Source organism: Python bivittatus, unplaced genomic scaffold (genome assembly GCF_059951505.1).
Source record: "Python bivittatus isolate LINGU-HERP-01145 unplaced genomic scaffold, Pbiv_v1 ctg000700_np1212, whole genome shotgun sequence".
Taxonomy (NCBI): domain Eukaryota; kingdom Metazoa; phylum Chordata; class Lepidosauria; order Squamata; family Pythonidae; genus Python; species Python bivittatus.
The window spans coordinates 39,891,848-39,909,090 of NW_028277098.1; the positions used below are offsets into that span (position 1 = coordinate 39,891,848).

The 17,243-nt window shown below is 35.7% G+C and overlaps 1 protein-coding gene across 11 annotated transcripts in view; it reads right to left on the minus strand.

Annotated features, from left to right (window-relative positions):
• Positions 1-17,243, minus strand: part of NFIA (nuclear factor I A) — a 331,321-nt gene that overhangs the window by 131,439 nt on the left and 182,639 nt on the right. For 10 of the 11 annotated variants that reach the window (XM_088154524.1, XM_088154519.1, XM_088154526.1 and 7 more), the window contains one exon: positions 7,850-7,915. The exons of the other annotated variant lie outside the window; for it this stretch is intronic. In XM_088154524.1, coding sequence (XP_088010650.1) covers positions 7,850-7,915 — 66 coding nt within the window. The remainder of the gene's footprint in view (positions 1-7,849; positions 7,916-17,243) is intronic. 11 annotated transcript variants of the gene reach the window in all.

Genomic DNA, 17,243 nt, shown 5'->3' on the forward strand with positions numbered 1-17,243 from the left:
CCCACAGACACCCCTGATAGGGAGGGAGTATGAAAAAGGAGAAGTTGTAACAGACACCCCTTCTTTGTTGTTTTGAATGCTAGAAGAACAATAGTATATGTTCATTCCATCCTGTTTGCTGCAACCAGAGAGAGAGATATATATACACACATACACATACACTACATTTCCTTTCCTTACCCACTTGTTGGAACCACTAACAATGTGCAATGTTGTCAAACCCAAAACATTTGTTTCATATTTCAGTACTTTGTATGAGTCTTGCTTGATTGAGTCCTTTCCCTTTTTTATCAGTATATTTTGCTGTGGAGGTTAATGGTTAACAACTGTGAAATATGTAGTCCTTCAACAATTGGCAAGTCTTGAAATTTATAGAGGTCACTGATGAGGCAGCCTCCACACTTGGCCTTAATAGTGTCTTGAGAATTGACCGTGAATTGGATTGACCTTTATCTTGGGTTGACAGTCAACTATGTTCCATATCTACAACAGGGAATTCACCACACAATGCCAGTGATACTAACATCTGGGGTAAGGTTCAAATCTTATATGCATTTTTTGGGTATAAGTGTCATTGAGCTCAATTACATATATATTTCTGATTAGACATGCATAAAATGGCACTGTAAAACCACAGTTCTATATTCGCATACACCACAGGCTCACTGATACCAAAGAGAGCATACCTTTCAAAAAACCTGCATCTGTACTATGTATAAATGGTACTGTAAGAAAATGCTATTGAGATGCTATGATCTAGACATTTTTGGTAAACAAGATTAAATTTTTCCAAATTCTATAATAAAACTCACATACATAACTTACATACAGTACATATACAAGCACACTTGTATATTTCCAAAAGTAAATTAACTCATAGAGCAGAACTTCAAGAATGATTTAGAAGAAATGCTTTGGACCTCTTGAAAGCACAGCTCCTCTCTGCTAGTTACCAAGTCAACTCATCTTTTTTTTTTTTTTTGGCTGGGCAGGGTGACTTGTGTGAGCATGAAATACATTGTGGATGTGTTAAGGAATTGACTTGAATTAAGGTTATCTATATTAAATGGAGCTTTTTTTTTTCAGGCTCACAGAGAAGCCTGAAAAAGATGGGTTGCTTTAATAAAGAACAAAAAGGTATTGTGGTTGTATGAGTTCCAAAACACTTTTTCTGAATATAATATATATAATAAAGAATGTATATTATTTCCATGAAGAGCACTCCCATGATAAACAGTTGTGACAGTGTACATCAGTGGGCAATGACTTTTAATTCTAAACTTGATTTGGACCAAAGCAGTTTATAAGATGCAAGAATTCAAGAATGCAATCTTCACAGATTTTAGATGAAATAAATGTTATCTTCAATTTTCCAATTTAGTCTTACCAAGCATTTTTATCCCATCATTTATAGCTTGAATTTCATAATTTCACCATGAGAAGCCACATGAGGCCAAAAGAAATCCAACTAGGACTGGATTGTGGAAAAATCACATAACTCTTTCTACAATTGTAAGACATAAATTAATGCTATAGCTGTACACACTCAATAGACATTTACTTAATATGTTCCATTCATATTATTCATTCAGATCCTTATTGCTCATTGATGCAATGGAAGCTTTTTCTTAACAGTCTAGGCTCCAGTGGCAAAGCTGCTTTGGATAACGCTGGGAAAAGATAATCTTGTTGAATATTAATTATAGATATGAGGGGCAGGATAAAATAAAAATATGAGTTATTCCATGCTATGCACTAGCTGTGTTCATGTAATATGTTTAACTGGTCAAAGGGAACTATTGTGTTGTGTGAATATGAAAGCCCAGTCAACAGTAGCCCAAAACAGCCTAGGGATAACATGGTTACTGGAGAAGGATAACCCTTTCTCCTACTGCTAAGAGGGAAAAAAAGACCTAGAGCAGCCTCACAAAAACAGACTGGCTCTAGAAATTCTATTTCTTTTTTATTTTTCACACACAGTCTAAAGGCTGGGGGTTAAAAATGAGAAGAAAGGGTAGGGATGGCTAAGTCATGCTTCATTATGTTTGCAAGGATGCCAACTCTACCTGCTGCTGAAGGATGATGTGCTTCCCATGGGGGAGAGTCTGCTTTAGTTGTGTTAAGCATACATACCCACTTACAAAAATACATAATTTGGCACTAAGAAACCATGATGATGTCTCATTAAGCTAATCTACGGAAATATGTCTTCTCTCTCTGGCTGGAATCAGACCACTTCTGTATATTTTACCAGTACACATGCCTCTTTCTGTCTGGCAACTTTAGACAATCTGAATGTCAATTAAATAGATATTCAGAGAATGTGGACTCATTCTGGAAACACAGTGAAACAGTTGTGTAATTGTTCACAGTTTTTCAGTTCACTGGAATCTGTTATAAGGCTAGTGCTTATTAACTCTTCTCCAGTATCACACCCTGAATATTTTGATAGGAGCACTACACCATGCAATCAAGCTGCATCAAGAGGCCCTGTTTATATGGAATGGGAAATCATTAATTTTTCTTAGCAAGAATGTGTTTCTCCCTCTTCCTGATTTGATTGTGGTTTATTTGAAGTAATTCCAATTAGAATAAAGCAAAGTTACATAAGTACAAATGGAGAAAACATTGTGGAATCACTCCAGAGTGAAGCTTTCAGTCTTCTCTCATGTATGGAAAGAAAAGGAAAGTGCCATGGCTAATGTTTATATCAACCCATTTTTACTGAAAAGTTACTATGCCATACTTTGAACATAACTTGAAAGAAGTGCTATAGACCTTGCCTATAAACTTAGCACTGTTCTACTACAGGTAGTCTTCGCTTAACAACTGTTTAGCTACTGTTCGAAGTTATAACAGTGCTAAAAGTGACTTACGACCAGTGCCTGATGTTATGACCGCTGCGGTCACGTGATCACAATCAGGGCACTTGGCAACCAGGTTGCATTTACGATGGTTGCAGCATCCCAGGGTCACATGATCACCATTTGCAACCTTCCCAGCCAGCTTCCGGCAAACAAAATAAATAGGGAACCATGTGATTCACTTAACAACTGCCACAAAAAAGTTCATAAAATTGGGTCCAGTCACATGATGATTCACTTAACGACCGCATCACTTGCCAACCTAAATCCTGGTCCCAGTTGTGGTTGATAAACAATGACTACCTGTATTCATTAAAAGCATCCCGCCCCCTTTTTTTCAGGCTTCCATGTGAACCTACAAAAAAAAAAGTAACTGTTTTAAGCCTGAGTTCTGAAGTAGGTGCAACTTTTTTTCAGTCTCACACAGAAGCTGAAAAAAGAAGACTGCTTTAATGACTAGTTGAGAAATCTGCTTGCACTCACATGAGCTTGGAAGCACTTCTTTCAAATCATTTTGGACATATGTGCAACAAGCTATGACCGTTACATCTGACCTTGGTTGGTTATTAAATCTTGTTTTGACCCATAATTCGGTGTCAGGTGAATCAGGTGTTCCTGTCTGCCCACTCACCTCCCTAACTTTGAAAGTATGAAGTCTCTCTTTCAATTTTTCTCTTCTAAAGTCAGAAAATGTCTTTCATTTATACTCCTGGAACTATGATTTAAATGATACTATAAACCAAGCTGCCCTTGTTTCAGCATGGTGATAAATACAGTAACTGCCAGTTAGATTTTTTAATTCTGGAACTTCCAGAAGCAGGGGCACTAAAATGAGATACTTCAAGAATGTTAGACGACACTGAACATGTAATTACGTTATCATTTCAACATGCATTGAACAAGTTATAGCAAAGCTGTGACTGGGTTCTACATACATGTGACAAGGAAGTGATTTTCTGATTTCATAGAAGTCTTTTGAGATGCCAATTTACGTTTGACAATGGAAGGGGGGAAAGACAGTTATGTATAGGAATGGCACTTTTGAATATTTAGGGCTAATGTACACATGGCATGCACTGTTCAATGTGATTCTATCCTTAGATATGAATCAAAAATAGCAATGGCAGAGAAAGGCATAAATACCATGTCCTATCTGAATTATTTTCTAGCCATAATCTCTTCCCCTTTGTCTCCCAACAGGAAGAAGAGAATTTCTGAAGTGAATTTTTAGAAGAAAAAAAATTGTTTGAGGGGAAACAGTTAAGTACCTTATTCATAGCAACTTGTGTAACTTATTCCTAGTAATGCTATTCCATTCCTCTTACTACATACTGGAAGATAACAAAATTACATCAGTGGCATGCCATGTGACACAATTTGTCCCCCGGTCACGGTTGAGAAAGGGAAGATAATATTTTAACAAGTGTATCTAGAAGCAGAGCAAACATGGACATGCATATAACTTTTATAATCCTTATGCAAAAGCTCCTCAAACACTAAAATGGGTGACAATCACATCTGGTATAAAAAGATGAAAAACAATACAATTCTGTTGATCTTTGTGCACCTCTTAGGGCTGAGAGTTACATAGCATATTTTTATAAATATGTGGAACAATGTGATTGTTTGATAAAAGAAAAAAGTAATGCAAAAAGATGGCAGAAACGTTCAATAGGTGTAGCAGATTTCAGTTTCTGGGAAATTTTGTGGAGTCAATAAACTTTTATACATTTTCTAACTACAGTTTGTCATTGTACAACTATTGTTACTTTTACTCAGAAAAGCCTAGAAACTAAATATCCCAAGACTTTGGGCATAATATGGCTTCTCTGGACTTGGCTGAGAGTCCTGTGTGAACCAAGCTGTTGTGATTTATAAACCATGGTTTATCATCTCATCTATAAGCCCAGTCTAATTGTGATGTAATTAACAAGCCACAATTAAATAGACTATGGATCAGTGTGTGTGAACCAAGTCTATCAGGGTTGCTGTAAAAAAATTAATGTCATAATTCTTAGCATTTTCCTGGGAGTAAGTTTCACTGAACACAACAAAATCTATGACCATCTGAACTTGAGTAAGTCTAGGTTTTAAACAAGAAGCAAGGATTACTGTTTTTTTCCAATGTCCAATCCCAACAATAAAAATCTTGGTCACAATCTAGCCTTTCAGATTTCCAACTTTTTCAAACAATGAGTCATTCTGGTTGTAAATTAACTAGAAATTGTGCCATCAAAAGTTTTCCAGTTATTCTGTACATGACCACTGTTTCAAAGCAAGAACTGACAGCTAACATTTGCGCCTGCCTATCTTTCCCAAGACTAGATTTCTGCAATGTCCAGAGTTGCTGGGAGTTGGGCGGCATATAAATTTAATAAATTATTATTACTATTACTATTATTATTATTGTGTTATAGGCAGAATTGGTTCCCTTAGCTAATACAAAACACAGAATTAATTTAACAGGTGTAAGACAACTACTTCTGGGGAACAAGACTCCTAAAATTAAAAAGATTGGACAAAAAGCTAACAGCTTCTACTTGTGAAATAATTTAAAAAGGGTAATATATAATAAAGTTTCATTCACAGGAATGCAATGAATGTCAACCCCTTTTAAAATTGCTGCTTAAATTAGCAACCTTTCTACTTGTTTTCTTCTTTACCATTGTGTTCTGAGCAAAGGCAAATGAATGCTAGATATGGTTTTATTTATTTCATCCTCAGTTTTATACTTATATTACTGTGATAAGTTAGATTTAGTGCCACTGTTTCAAGGTAAAGCGATCAATTATATGGACAGTGAGGATCTAAACGACAGTTTCCCCACAGGATCCAAATCTGTAACCACTCTTCAACGTTGGCTCTAAATTTTGAGTACAAGTCTTCTCTTAATCTCTCAGTAGGTCAAGGGTCATGTATTAGTGGGAGAAGCGGATTTTCCTGCATGGAAAAACTAGCATGGGCAGAGAGTTTTTTTTAACCCTTCCCCACCAAAACAACCCTCTCCATGACTCCAATCTGTAATTCTCAGAAATTAACATGTACTTCAATGGATAACTCTAAGTATAAATGAAAGCAAGTTAGCTTCAAGGAATTGGCCTCTTTTCTCTAACCATAATTAATATTAACAGTTTAGGGTCTGGGTAGCCTTCTAAAATGAGTTAATCTAAAACAAAAACTTCTAGACTTACATCTCTTTATGATTATTCTAGAAAAGACACACTCAAACCTTATTCTAGAAAGGACTAGCCACTCAAGAAGTGTCTAGTCTTGTTCCTTTAAATCAAAAATGTTTTTTATTCCTACACAGTATATCCCTCCATTTCCTTTCTTTCTGTTTGTGTACACCTTTTCCAGCTGCTACTCAATTTCTTCTGCCTAACATTTGAGGGATGGGGGTATTATTTTTTCCATTTTTCTATTATTGCAAAACTAGATCCAGGTTAATGCATTTGATGTCTATAGAGCTTGTTTTAAAAAGCACATCCATCCAAAGTTAAACATACTTTAAATTACACAGATTCCAAGGGGAGAGACTGAAGCACAAGTTTGTATCTTCTACTGAAATATGCTTCATGCCACCAATTTAGACCTGCTTAGATTTCACTTGATCATACTTTTGTTTTTTCAAATATTCCTTTGAATCATGAACTTAACCAGTATGCCCAACCCTATCTTTATAAATAAGTCAATGACTGACTACTTATACCACATTATCAAGCTCAGTGCAATTATCACAAGGGTTCTGTGAACAACTGTAAGAGATTGTTTGATACTTTTTATTATCGGGAAGAACAAGGTACCTTTCATTTTTGAAGACACAGTTAAGGTATGCTTTGGAATTACCAAGATGTTTGATTTGAATACTGAAGATATTTAGAAAAAAACTACTTTTTAATGAGCAATTAATTCTGCAAACAGTGGAAAACAGCTGGGCTAATGAATACTGTCCCTTTTTAAGTTTATATGTAAATATAATCAATTACTCAAAAAAGGTGTAAATTTTTTTATTAAAAGCCATGTATTATCAAGATTTTACTGCCAAATCGTAACTGCTAAGAAAGTTGGTAGACTTAATGTCTCTTCGTCTTTTATTTAGCTTTGTTTCTCACTTATTCCAACATTTCTAAAATGGAAGAAATTAATCTGATTACAGTAAGAGAACTGTAGCTGAGAAGTTGTATGGCATATTTCTAGACCAAGTATTAAAGACTGTAATTTCATTATTGTTGTTTCTTTTGGCAAGAAATGAGAATTCTAAGGCAACATTTTTCCTTTCAGATTTTTTACACGATATGGTGTAGCTCTGCAAATACAAAGGAAAGTTCTTGTGGTTTTAATACCATTAGGCACATCCCTGCAAATGCTGATAAAGCATATCACTGATGAGTACTCCAATGATTTGTGCTGCTGAAGGTATGCATCTCCCCAAATAGTCTACATTTCAGCAGACAACGTGAACACTGCTCAATCTACACCTCATTAAGAACTGGTGTAGATCTGCTCAGTAGGAATGACTCCGCTCCAAATGGCACTCTGATTTCCTGTGTCCACCACCACCACCTTGCAACCTTCGCTTCTAGACAGAATATAAGTATAACCCAGGCTAACTAGGTAAGCTCTTATCAAGTGCTATCACCTACAGTACTTGACTCACACAATGATAAAGGGAACCATGATGTTGTTCTCCAGTACTTGCCTTGAATCGTCAAGCAATCTCAATTCTCCTAATGTTTTTCACTATTCTTTCACTTTTTCTCAAGGAAAAAGGAAGTGGTAAAAGTGTGCAATTTGGACCCGAAAACAATGTGCTTGCCCATTTTCCTTGTCTGCAACTTCAAATAATAGCCTGCTCAGAACTACCCAGGTCTTGCTTCAAGAAAAATTGGCATACCTAATATACGTAAGACATATCCTGGGGTCTGTGGTTGAAATTCACTAGAAAGGCATACAGACTCAATCAACATATGCTTGGCAAAACTCACCATTTTCAGGCTGGTCCTTAATATCAGCTTCACTTGGCTGGCTGGGACTTTCTGACTGACTTGAATCTAAAAGACATAAATATGGTCCAAAATTATAGGAACTGACTGTGGAAAAGTAGCAGGTTTTACAGTTTGAGGCATTTTTAATAGGAAAAAAAAAAAAAAACCACCACAGGAAGCAAGGTAATGGTTTTTATTGATGATTAATTTTTACCACATTTTTAAAAATCTGAAATTCAAAATTCGTCATTTAAGATTTCAAAGCCTATATATTGTCAGTGAAGACTCTGGCTTTGTACTCTAATGATGTTTTAATAAATATAACCCATTTCTAATATTATAATGCTATCGCAATTGTTTAATGTGCTAACTGCTTGCTATTGAAACATAATTTTTTCATATTTATATTAATTACCTCTGTCTCTGTAAAAATACAGAATAAGCTATTTTAATTTGCAGATTCTTCTTAGTGAATTTTAACCTGAAAAAGAAGCTGTAGGGATTGAATGAGGGCAATATTTTTTTCGCTCTCCTAGAAGCAGGGAAATCAGTTATTTTAAAAATGTAGGTAATAGCTACTTTTCCCTTTTTTTACTCAAAAGTAACCACAGAAAATATGAACTTGATTCAGACCAATAAAAGGGGGGGAGGAGGAAGAGACCACTTCTCCAGATTAAGTCTCACTACCTGCCTCTTGCTTTGCCAAAGAGTGAGCAGCTAAACAAATAGATCACTTCTGGATATAATGTAGAATACGTGTATATCCAAACCACAATGCAAACTGGGACCTAATGGGGGACAAAGAAATAAAGTTCTGTACTGATTATGGTTCTGTTGCACTTATTTTTTTAATAATGACAAAATATTTACTTATTATTTTATTATACAGTTTTTATAGTCCACACAAATCAGAAGAGTTTGGGCAGATTACAACATAGTAAAAAATTTAAAAACAACGATCATATATCAACCCTCTCCCAAGATGAATGCCAATATTTAACTAGGATTGAAGACTTGGTGAAATAAAACTGTGCTCAGTGATCTTCTAAATGACATAAAGGAGGGTGCTTTACAATCTGCCCAGAATTAAGGGGAGTTGAGCAGTATATAAATTTAATAAATTATTATTATTAGTTTCAAAGTGTGGGGGAAAGGCCTTCAGAGAAGGCTCACTGTCTCCGTGTCCCTGTAACCTTAGACAGAGAAAGAACTTGAGCCGGCCTTTCCAAGGATATCACTGGACAGATTAAAATTCTATCAAGGTGGTGTCTGAGGTAACCTAGTGCTATCAGTTGTGCCCTTTTCGGGATCAGGCTCTTCAGATAGTCACTCATGTCCTCATGGCTCAATTATTGCAATGTGCTTTATATGGGCCTGCCCTTGAAGACCACTTGAAAGCTTCCACTGGCCCACAGTGCAGTACTGTGAGCATACCTCAGTATGTCCATATGACACCACTGCTTTGAGAGCTGCACAAGTTGCCAGTTTGCTTCCAAGTGCAATTCAAGATGCTGGTTATGACTTATAAAGCCCCACAAGGCATAGAGCCCAGTTATTTCAGGGACTACCTATCTCCATGGTGTCTGCCTGGTCAATTTAAGCTGACAGAATTGGAGCACTTCGGGTTCCTTTGATCAAACAACATCATCTGTCAGGACCCAGGAAGTGTGCCTTCTGTATTTCAGTGCCCACCCTCTGGAATGAGGCTTCCTCTGAGATCAGAATGGTTCCAGAGTGCCATAAAGGCCTAACTGTTCTCCCAGGCCTTGGGCTGGGATGGCTAGAATCCCCCACTTGACGCTGTGGGATATTTGGGTTGTTGCTGAGTTCGCCATCTTGTTCTTTTTCTTCTTTTCTACTTTGGTTTTTGTTTTATGTCTCTTGTTACATTTATTTTATTCTGTTGGGTATTCTGAGCAACCCAGACTTCCTTTGGATTCAGACAACATAAATTGGAATGAATGAATGATCTATTTAATTTTTCCATGTATTTAATACATTGTTTATAAATCTTAATTGTTTGTATGAGCTTGCTTATGATGGCATATTTTATCATTGTCTGGAATAAGATATTAAAAAGAAACTCTGAAGAGCTTGTATAACATTCAGCCTATTTTGATATTTGGTGTTGGCTGTAGTGATTGCCAAAAACCCTCTTTTCAAAAAGATAAACTGAAGGAAAGAGTAGTAGGATCTTCAGTCCCTTTGACAATCCTCAGGGAATGTGTGTGTGTGTGTGTGTGTGTGTGTGTGTAGCATATACATACGACACAGACACACACACTCCATACACTGGTGTTCCACAAAACATAGCTTAAGAAACATTTTTCTACCACGTTTGCATCTTAAAAGATAATGACAATAATAAGTTCTCTGGTTTCTGAGTTTTTCTACCATGCAGTGCATGTTTCTTAGAACAGTCTAATGTCTGTGTTTATAGCAAGAGAGGATTTCCTTTTTTTCATGTTAGGAAATGTATAGATTTAAAATCTGACTTCTGATACCATATCATGGAAGGTTTACCGGATACAGTAGTCAGAAAGTTAAACAAGAACTTCATTGTCTCTCTTAAATAAGAATAGAACTGTAACAGGAAATGTCTGGTTTTACATGGACAGAAGTCATAAGAAGACTACATGTTATCTTTAGTATGCCATTTTTTTAAAGATCTCTCAGCTGCTTTTGATCACACTGACCACAGTATGCAGATGACACCCAGCTATATCTCTCAAATCTCAACTAGGTGAGATAACACCAGGAGAGGGAAATGAACTGGATGAGAGCCAGTGAACAGAAACTTAATCTTGACAAGATGGGAACAATGTGGGTAATTCCCAAGTACAGATCAGTACAAACTGATCTGGAAGGGACTGCATTTTCTCAATGGAGCTCAAGGAATATTCCTATATCCATCTTGTCACTAGAAACCAACTTCATCCTTTTTCAGACCAGGATAGCATAGCACAATAATCATAACTTTGTATCTTTTCCGCTATATTGCTGTTTTGAAGTTAATACAGAAGCTTCAGACAACCCAACAAAGCTTGAAAAATATAATATTTATTTTCTATGATGTGTACTGGTTATTTATTCACTTCTGAACTTATTTTATTATTTTATGTTTGACTTATAAGAGCAAAAATGCTTTAGTACCAGAATATTTATACACTATTAGTATACACTAATCTGGCCTTTAAGATCCTTGGAAAGAGCCCCGCTTGTGGTGCCATTTCTGGGAGCAGTAATTCAAGCTAGTTTTGAAGCCCCTGCTACAGAATTCCCTGCCTTTGGAGAAGCATTCAAGCATCTTCAGTTCTGCAAATTGCATCTCTTTGACTAGGGCTTTGACTTTTCTTGTTTAATATTTTGCTGCCTGTTGTTGCATATTATTTTGCAATATTTTTTCAGGTTTTTTGTCTTTTATATTTTAACTGTGTGACTACTCTGTAGCAGTGATCATAATAACAAGCTATGATGAAGTTTTTTCTTTATTTCAAACTAAGAGAAAGGAACTCAAACAGGATTAAGAGTTAACCATGGGGACTTGTCTGCTGTGTTATAGTCCTGAATGAGACTGTTGACATGCATGCTTTAATCTATACTGGAAACAAACAAACAAGCTTGTTTGATGCTATGAAAATTTCAGACATGGTTTCCTGGTTCTGGATTTGGCCACAGTGGGAGAAAAAGGCTAAAGCCCCTACATTCTATGATAGGATTCTTATCTAGATCTCTTTACCTCAAATTTCTTTGAATAAAAAAAAAGATAGATACAGTTGTGTGCTTTATATTAATGGTAATATTTTTTTGTTGTTGTTTTTTGCTCGAAATCCAATCAGATCCTGTAACTAAACCAATTAACAGCTATCTTACTTGGTTCCTTTTCACATTCTTTAATAACTGTCAAATTACAACTAAAATAATGTTAAAATGTGATGAAGTAGTAAATACAAAAATAGGGGAAAAAAGGTAATTAGGAGGTTTTTGTGGGCTTCTTGGGAGAGGGGGAGAAAATTCAATCATTCAATTTGAAGCCTTTTCTAAAATTTACCCTAGTTTAACATAAAAGTTTGATTCAGATTTTCTATCTTAAAAATATTGTCTATTTAAAAAAAAGAATCTAGAGCTTTCTTTTTCCGAAACAATAAGAAGATATATAAGGTTACCACCATTTTCATTACGGCAACTATTATGCTCATGTTATAGAAATGATGGCTCTCAACTATGGAAACTTAAGTATTTCAAAACTTAATTCTGCTTCCTTAATATTCTTCAGATAGTGAATCACAAATACCTGATTATTAGAAGTTATTAGAAAAGAAATGGTATAATGGGTCTCAGGAGTCTAAGGATGGAATCAATATCGTAAGTGCTATAAAGAACTCTCTTCCTCCATGCCATCCTTAAAATCTCTTCACTTTTAGGATGGGGAGGCAAACAACTATTGCACCCAAAGATGTGGAAGAGGGAGTAAGGCAGCTGTCAGCAAGCTACCTGATAGTAGGAGACACGCATTCCACATACATTAGCATCCCACCAGTGATCTCATCCAGTGGGCTTATATTGGTTTCCTCCATTCTTCCTTGACAATAGGAAGGGTGGCAATAGCCACCATTGAAATCTGCTCTATAGGATACCACAACTGTTAGGAGCAGATGTGGGGTGGGAGGGGGTAGACTGCAGTGGAAAGATAAGGAGAACTAAAGACCACCAAGCTAAAGGAAATTAGCCCACCTGATTCAACTCTTTATACCTGCAACACTTCACAGCATAACAAATTTATTGATAAAATTGCTATAATTTCCATTATCCCTAAAATACAGGTCAGACTCCAGATTCCCCATATATTACATATAATACCTTGCATTTTCTACTTTCTGTATGCATGTAACATATGCAGTTAAAAAAAAGGTGGATACATAACAACAGATAACTAATAAAAATAAAAAAGTTTCAGATGCATTTTGTTAAAATTACCACTTAGAAATTTAAATAAAATGTACATTTAATTTTCTACTCTATACAGAGAGACAGAAAAACAAGTGAAAGCTACATTCTATCATTTATAAAGGTTAAAGCTATTGGAGATATACATAATAATTTAAGTATTACATATCAATCTCTTTCAAATCAGTTTTTACCATTTGGCAAATGGTGATAAAACTATATATAACTACAGAATTACTGAAAAACAGGGTAAGCATGATGCAGTTAGATTGAAAAATATTTGTATTTCATTAATTTCAATGAAAGAAAGTTAAACACATGACTGGTCACTGAAAAGAAATTTAAAAATGGATTGTGCCCAACATAATTTACTACAGATGGAGCTAGAGGCATTATAGTGAAGAATAATGATTTCAGTTACAAGCATATTTTTATTCAGCAATCTAGTCTTAGCAACATTTGATGGTGGACTCTCACAGAACTTAAACATTTTGAAGGCTAAAATAGGGATATTATGGAATAAATTAGAGGCATACAGTAATGCTTCCTAGGAATTGTATTCTGAGATCACTAGTGAGTTTACTAGCAGCAATATATAACCCCTGGAAAAATTATTGATTTTGATTAAAACATTTTCTATGATTAAAAAAAGAGAAAATGAGAGATGTGTTAAACATTTTTCTTTTGATGAAGCATTTCAGATTTTCTAAAACTAATTGCCTTTAGAGAGGATTTCTTGACTTTCACAGGCACAGTACTGTTAAACCAAAATCCTAACCCTGTTCTTCAAACTTTATCAGTTTTTAAAAACCACAGAAAGTTGCATGAATATGAAGCTTCTTGACCTTTTTTCTGAAAGAATTTCACTCACTATTTTGCTACAGATGATTTGGATATAGGTACCTATAATCTTTATAAGTCTTCTTTTAAAGCTAAAACCCCTTACATTTAAAACTGGAAACAAGCCTGTGAAGTTAATGCTATAAAGCTTATAATGCTGGCAGTCCTATTTGCTGTCTTAACTTTTAAATGGTTGTTTGATAGTTACGGTTTATTTCTTATTGCTGTGGATCACCCTGAGAATAATTTGTATTGTTGGAGGGTTGATAAATTGACTGAATACAAATCTGGCAATCCTCTCCTTTTTCTAGAAATGGGGGTGTCGCTGGCTAATTATATCATTCATACTTCCTGTTCGATCCACTTACAACAGCCTTTTCAAAACTAATATCCTGCAGATGGATTAGACGATCATCCATGGCCATTGCGATGGGTTCAGGACAGTTGCAGCAAGCAGAGCTGAAACATTTGAAATGATGCTCTGTGAGATCTTTGGATCTCATTGAAGGTAATCCAGTGGCAATCATTATATCCCTCTAGAGTGTCATCCCTCCACTGAGGTGCTCATTTGCAAATCAATGAAGTGGATAAGAGCTTCCTTTGCTTGTCATCTGTTAATTTAGGCCAAATTTATTGATTTATTTATTTCGGCATTAGAGATATGCCTATATTCCACTACTTGGGCCCAGGTTCTTTATTGCTGTCTTTAACTCCTAATTCTTTTCCCTTTTAGCAACTCTACTGTATCTCATCAGCTCCTGAGGGGAGAAAAAGAAGTTTGACGTAGTAGTAAAATCACAGCAATTCCAGACTCATTTTTGTGACAGGTTTTTTTAATTCCCATACACTGGGAAAGAGATTATCTTTGATAATGGAAATGTAAATCAAAGCTTGCTGTTGTTTATTCCAGACAGACATTTGTGTGTTAAGTCTGTTTATCAGGCAACACTCTGTCTAAGCCAGGAAGCAGTCAGCCTTTGTGAGAAGATGTATGCAAATATACTTCCCAGGAGTCCTTGCAGCAAACCTTTGTGGCCTTGCCCCCCTCCTCCAGCCTCCCACTCCTCCTTACACCACTAGGAAAACTGTGCTAAGCCAGCTCCTCAGCAAATGAGCAAAAACAAGTAGCTAGACGGTGCGGATGAGCTTGAATGGAACCAAAACATGTGCAGTCTGCTGCCCTTTATTCTGAGCAGACTTTGTGTATTACATCTGTTTAGCAAGCAATACTTTGTCTGAATTGTCCTGTAAAAGGGAGTTCCCAGAAACTCTAAAGTAGCTTTTGTGCATGGAGGATCCTTACTGCAACCGACGATGTATGAATCGATACATGAGGATAATAATGAGCAGAACTCCAAAATCTGCATAAAACTATAAAGCTCTGTGTTTACTTATTTTATTTTAGCATTAAATGTATCGGCACTGAGTTATAATATTTTGGGGAGTGGAGGAGAGATTTGTTGCCATCTTTTAATACACTTAAAAAGTGTTTACTTTAAAAAGTTTTTATCCCCTTGTTTTATCACTAGACCATATAGCCGCAGCATTAATTCATGATTTAATTAAAGCTGTCATAAAATCCTTTACCTTAAATAAAATAGTCTAAAATCCTACTTAACTATGTTTGTTTGTTTGTTTGTTTTTAAATACAATTGGATAAAAATCTGTTACCCAAAGGAATTAAAGCCCAGGTTTTCAATCCTCCCCCCTTCCCATTAGACAAAATAAACACTTCAGGACTTCACTTGTTTGTATTCTCCTCAGTGGTGTTGTATGCATCAGCAACTAAAAACAAAGAAACTTTTGGCTGCTCAGACAAAATGCAGAAGCTCCCCAAACAACAAAGCAAGAGGGGGTTTGGGAAGCATTCAAAAAGTCTGACAGTCCATTCAATATATGGATGATGGCCATAATGCATCCAGGGTCCCCTTGCTAATTAAATATGCATTGGCACAGTTTTGATCGATGCAAGCCATGGATCAGATGACACACCTGCAAAATCGTGAGCCTAGAGCTCCCAGGGAAAAAAAAGGGGGGGGGGAAATACAGCCTGTCTCCTTATCTTTGTTTTCAAAGGCTCTCAATTTCTGTGCTTAGATATCTAATTTAATTCTCTCACCCCTCAGCAAACTGGATTAGGAAAGTCAATACTGCCTTTGTGCATCGACAGGAACACACAGCTTTCTTTTTATTCAATTTGGCCATGACCTTTAGACAAAGATAATGACAACTGTCTAAAAGAAAGGTACAGCTTCAAGGAAGGAGCTCTTGACGGGGCCTCCTTTCAGTCTCCTGCAGTTCCACTATTCTGAATTTGCCGACAAGATAGGACTCAAAATCCAAACAGTCTTCCCACAATGAACCAGCATTAAGCTTTTGCCATATAGACCTTAATTCTGTCACAGGGAACTTTCGTTTAGCACCTAGTGTCCAGATTTTTCTAGCTGTATGTCAAAAGAAGCCAACAATCATTCCAACAGTATATTGTTCAATCAGGGAAGACAGCTGATATACTGATATAAATAGAAGTTAAAGCAGATTCTATAATAAAGCAGATGGGGCTTGGCTTTATGTAGAAAAGGGACTTTGCACCTCATTAATGGATGGATTCTAAAACATCTATGAAGGTTCTACCAAAAGATTTCACTAAAAGTTACTCTTTCAGTATAACTACTGTAGCTATGGCAGAAGAGCCCAGCTACATTTGCCATCAAAGATTATACCCCAAGTGGATTCAGAAACATGGTGCATTTTCCTTTGCAGAGTCATAACTCCTTCCCACCCCATCACCACTTTAGTTGCTGATACTTTTGGAAGTCATTACCTCCATACAAGAGTAAATTGCCACCAAAGCTTTAAATAATGTAAGGAGTTCTAGACTTCTTCTCATGGTAAAAGACATTTTACAGTTAGTTACTGACCCTTATTTCCTTAGCCATGCTGTATCTATTATGCTAAGGAGAAAAGAAATTAAATAAACAGATAATTAATTTCTAAGCATTCCCAAAATAAAAACTAAACATAATATTTAAGTGCCACAACAAAACATATGGATCAATATTGCTGACTTCCAATTATATATGCACTTTTAATTATTAATTATATTATTCTTTCTTTCAGATCATTTTTGGTGAATTTCATAGAAAGAATTCAAATTAGAGTCTCAGTCCTATTATCTATTTCCTAACATGCCCTTGCAACTGATTTACATTATTCGCTTTTATGAATTCTAACATAATTTAAATTTATTGGATCATTTAAAATTTTAGAGAGCTTTCAATTGGATCTATATGGCTTTCTAGACATATGCAGAGCTCTGTTATTTAAATTAATTGCTGTACAATAGTTTTAAATTACTTCACACTGTACAAATCTCAAATGTTTTGAAATAGCTGAACAATTCTATTTAGAAGCCACAGACGTTCTGCTGCATAGCTGCACTACAGGCAGTTTAAAACACTGACCGAAACTTTAATGGTGCCAAGAAGCTGACAATCTTGGTAGTCTTAATCTTAATTATGGTATCCCAAAATTAAGAATGAATCTAGATTTTTTTTTAATTTGAGTTTTAATTTTAAGGTTATCTCCATATAATTTGAAAACAGCC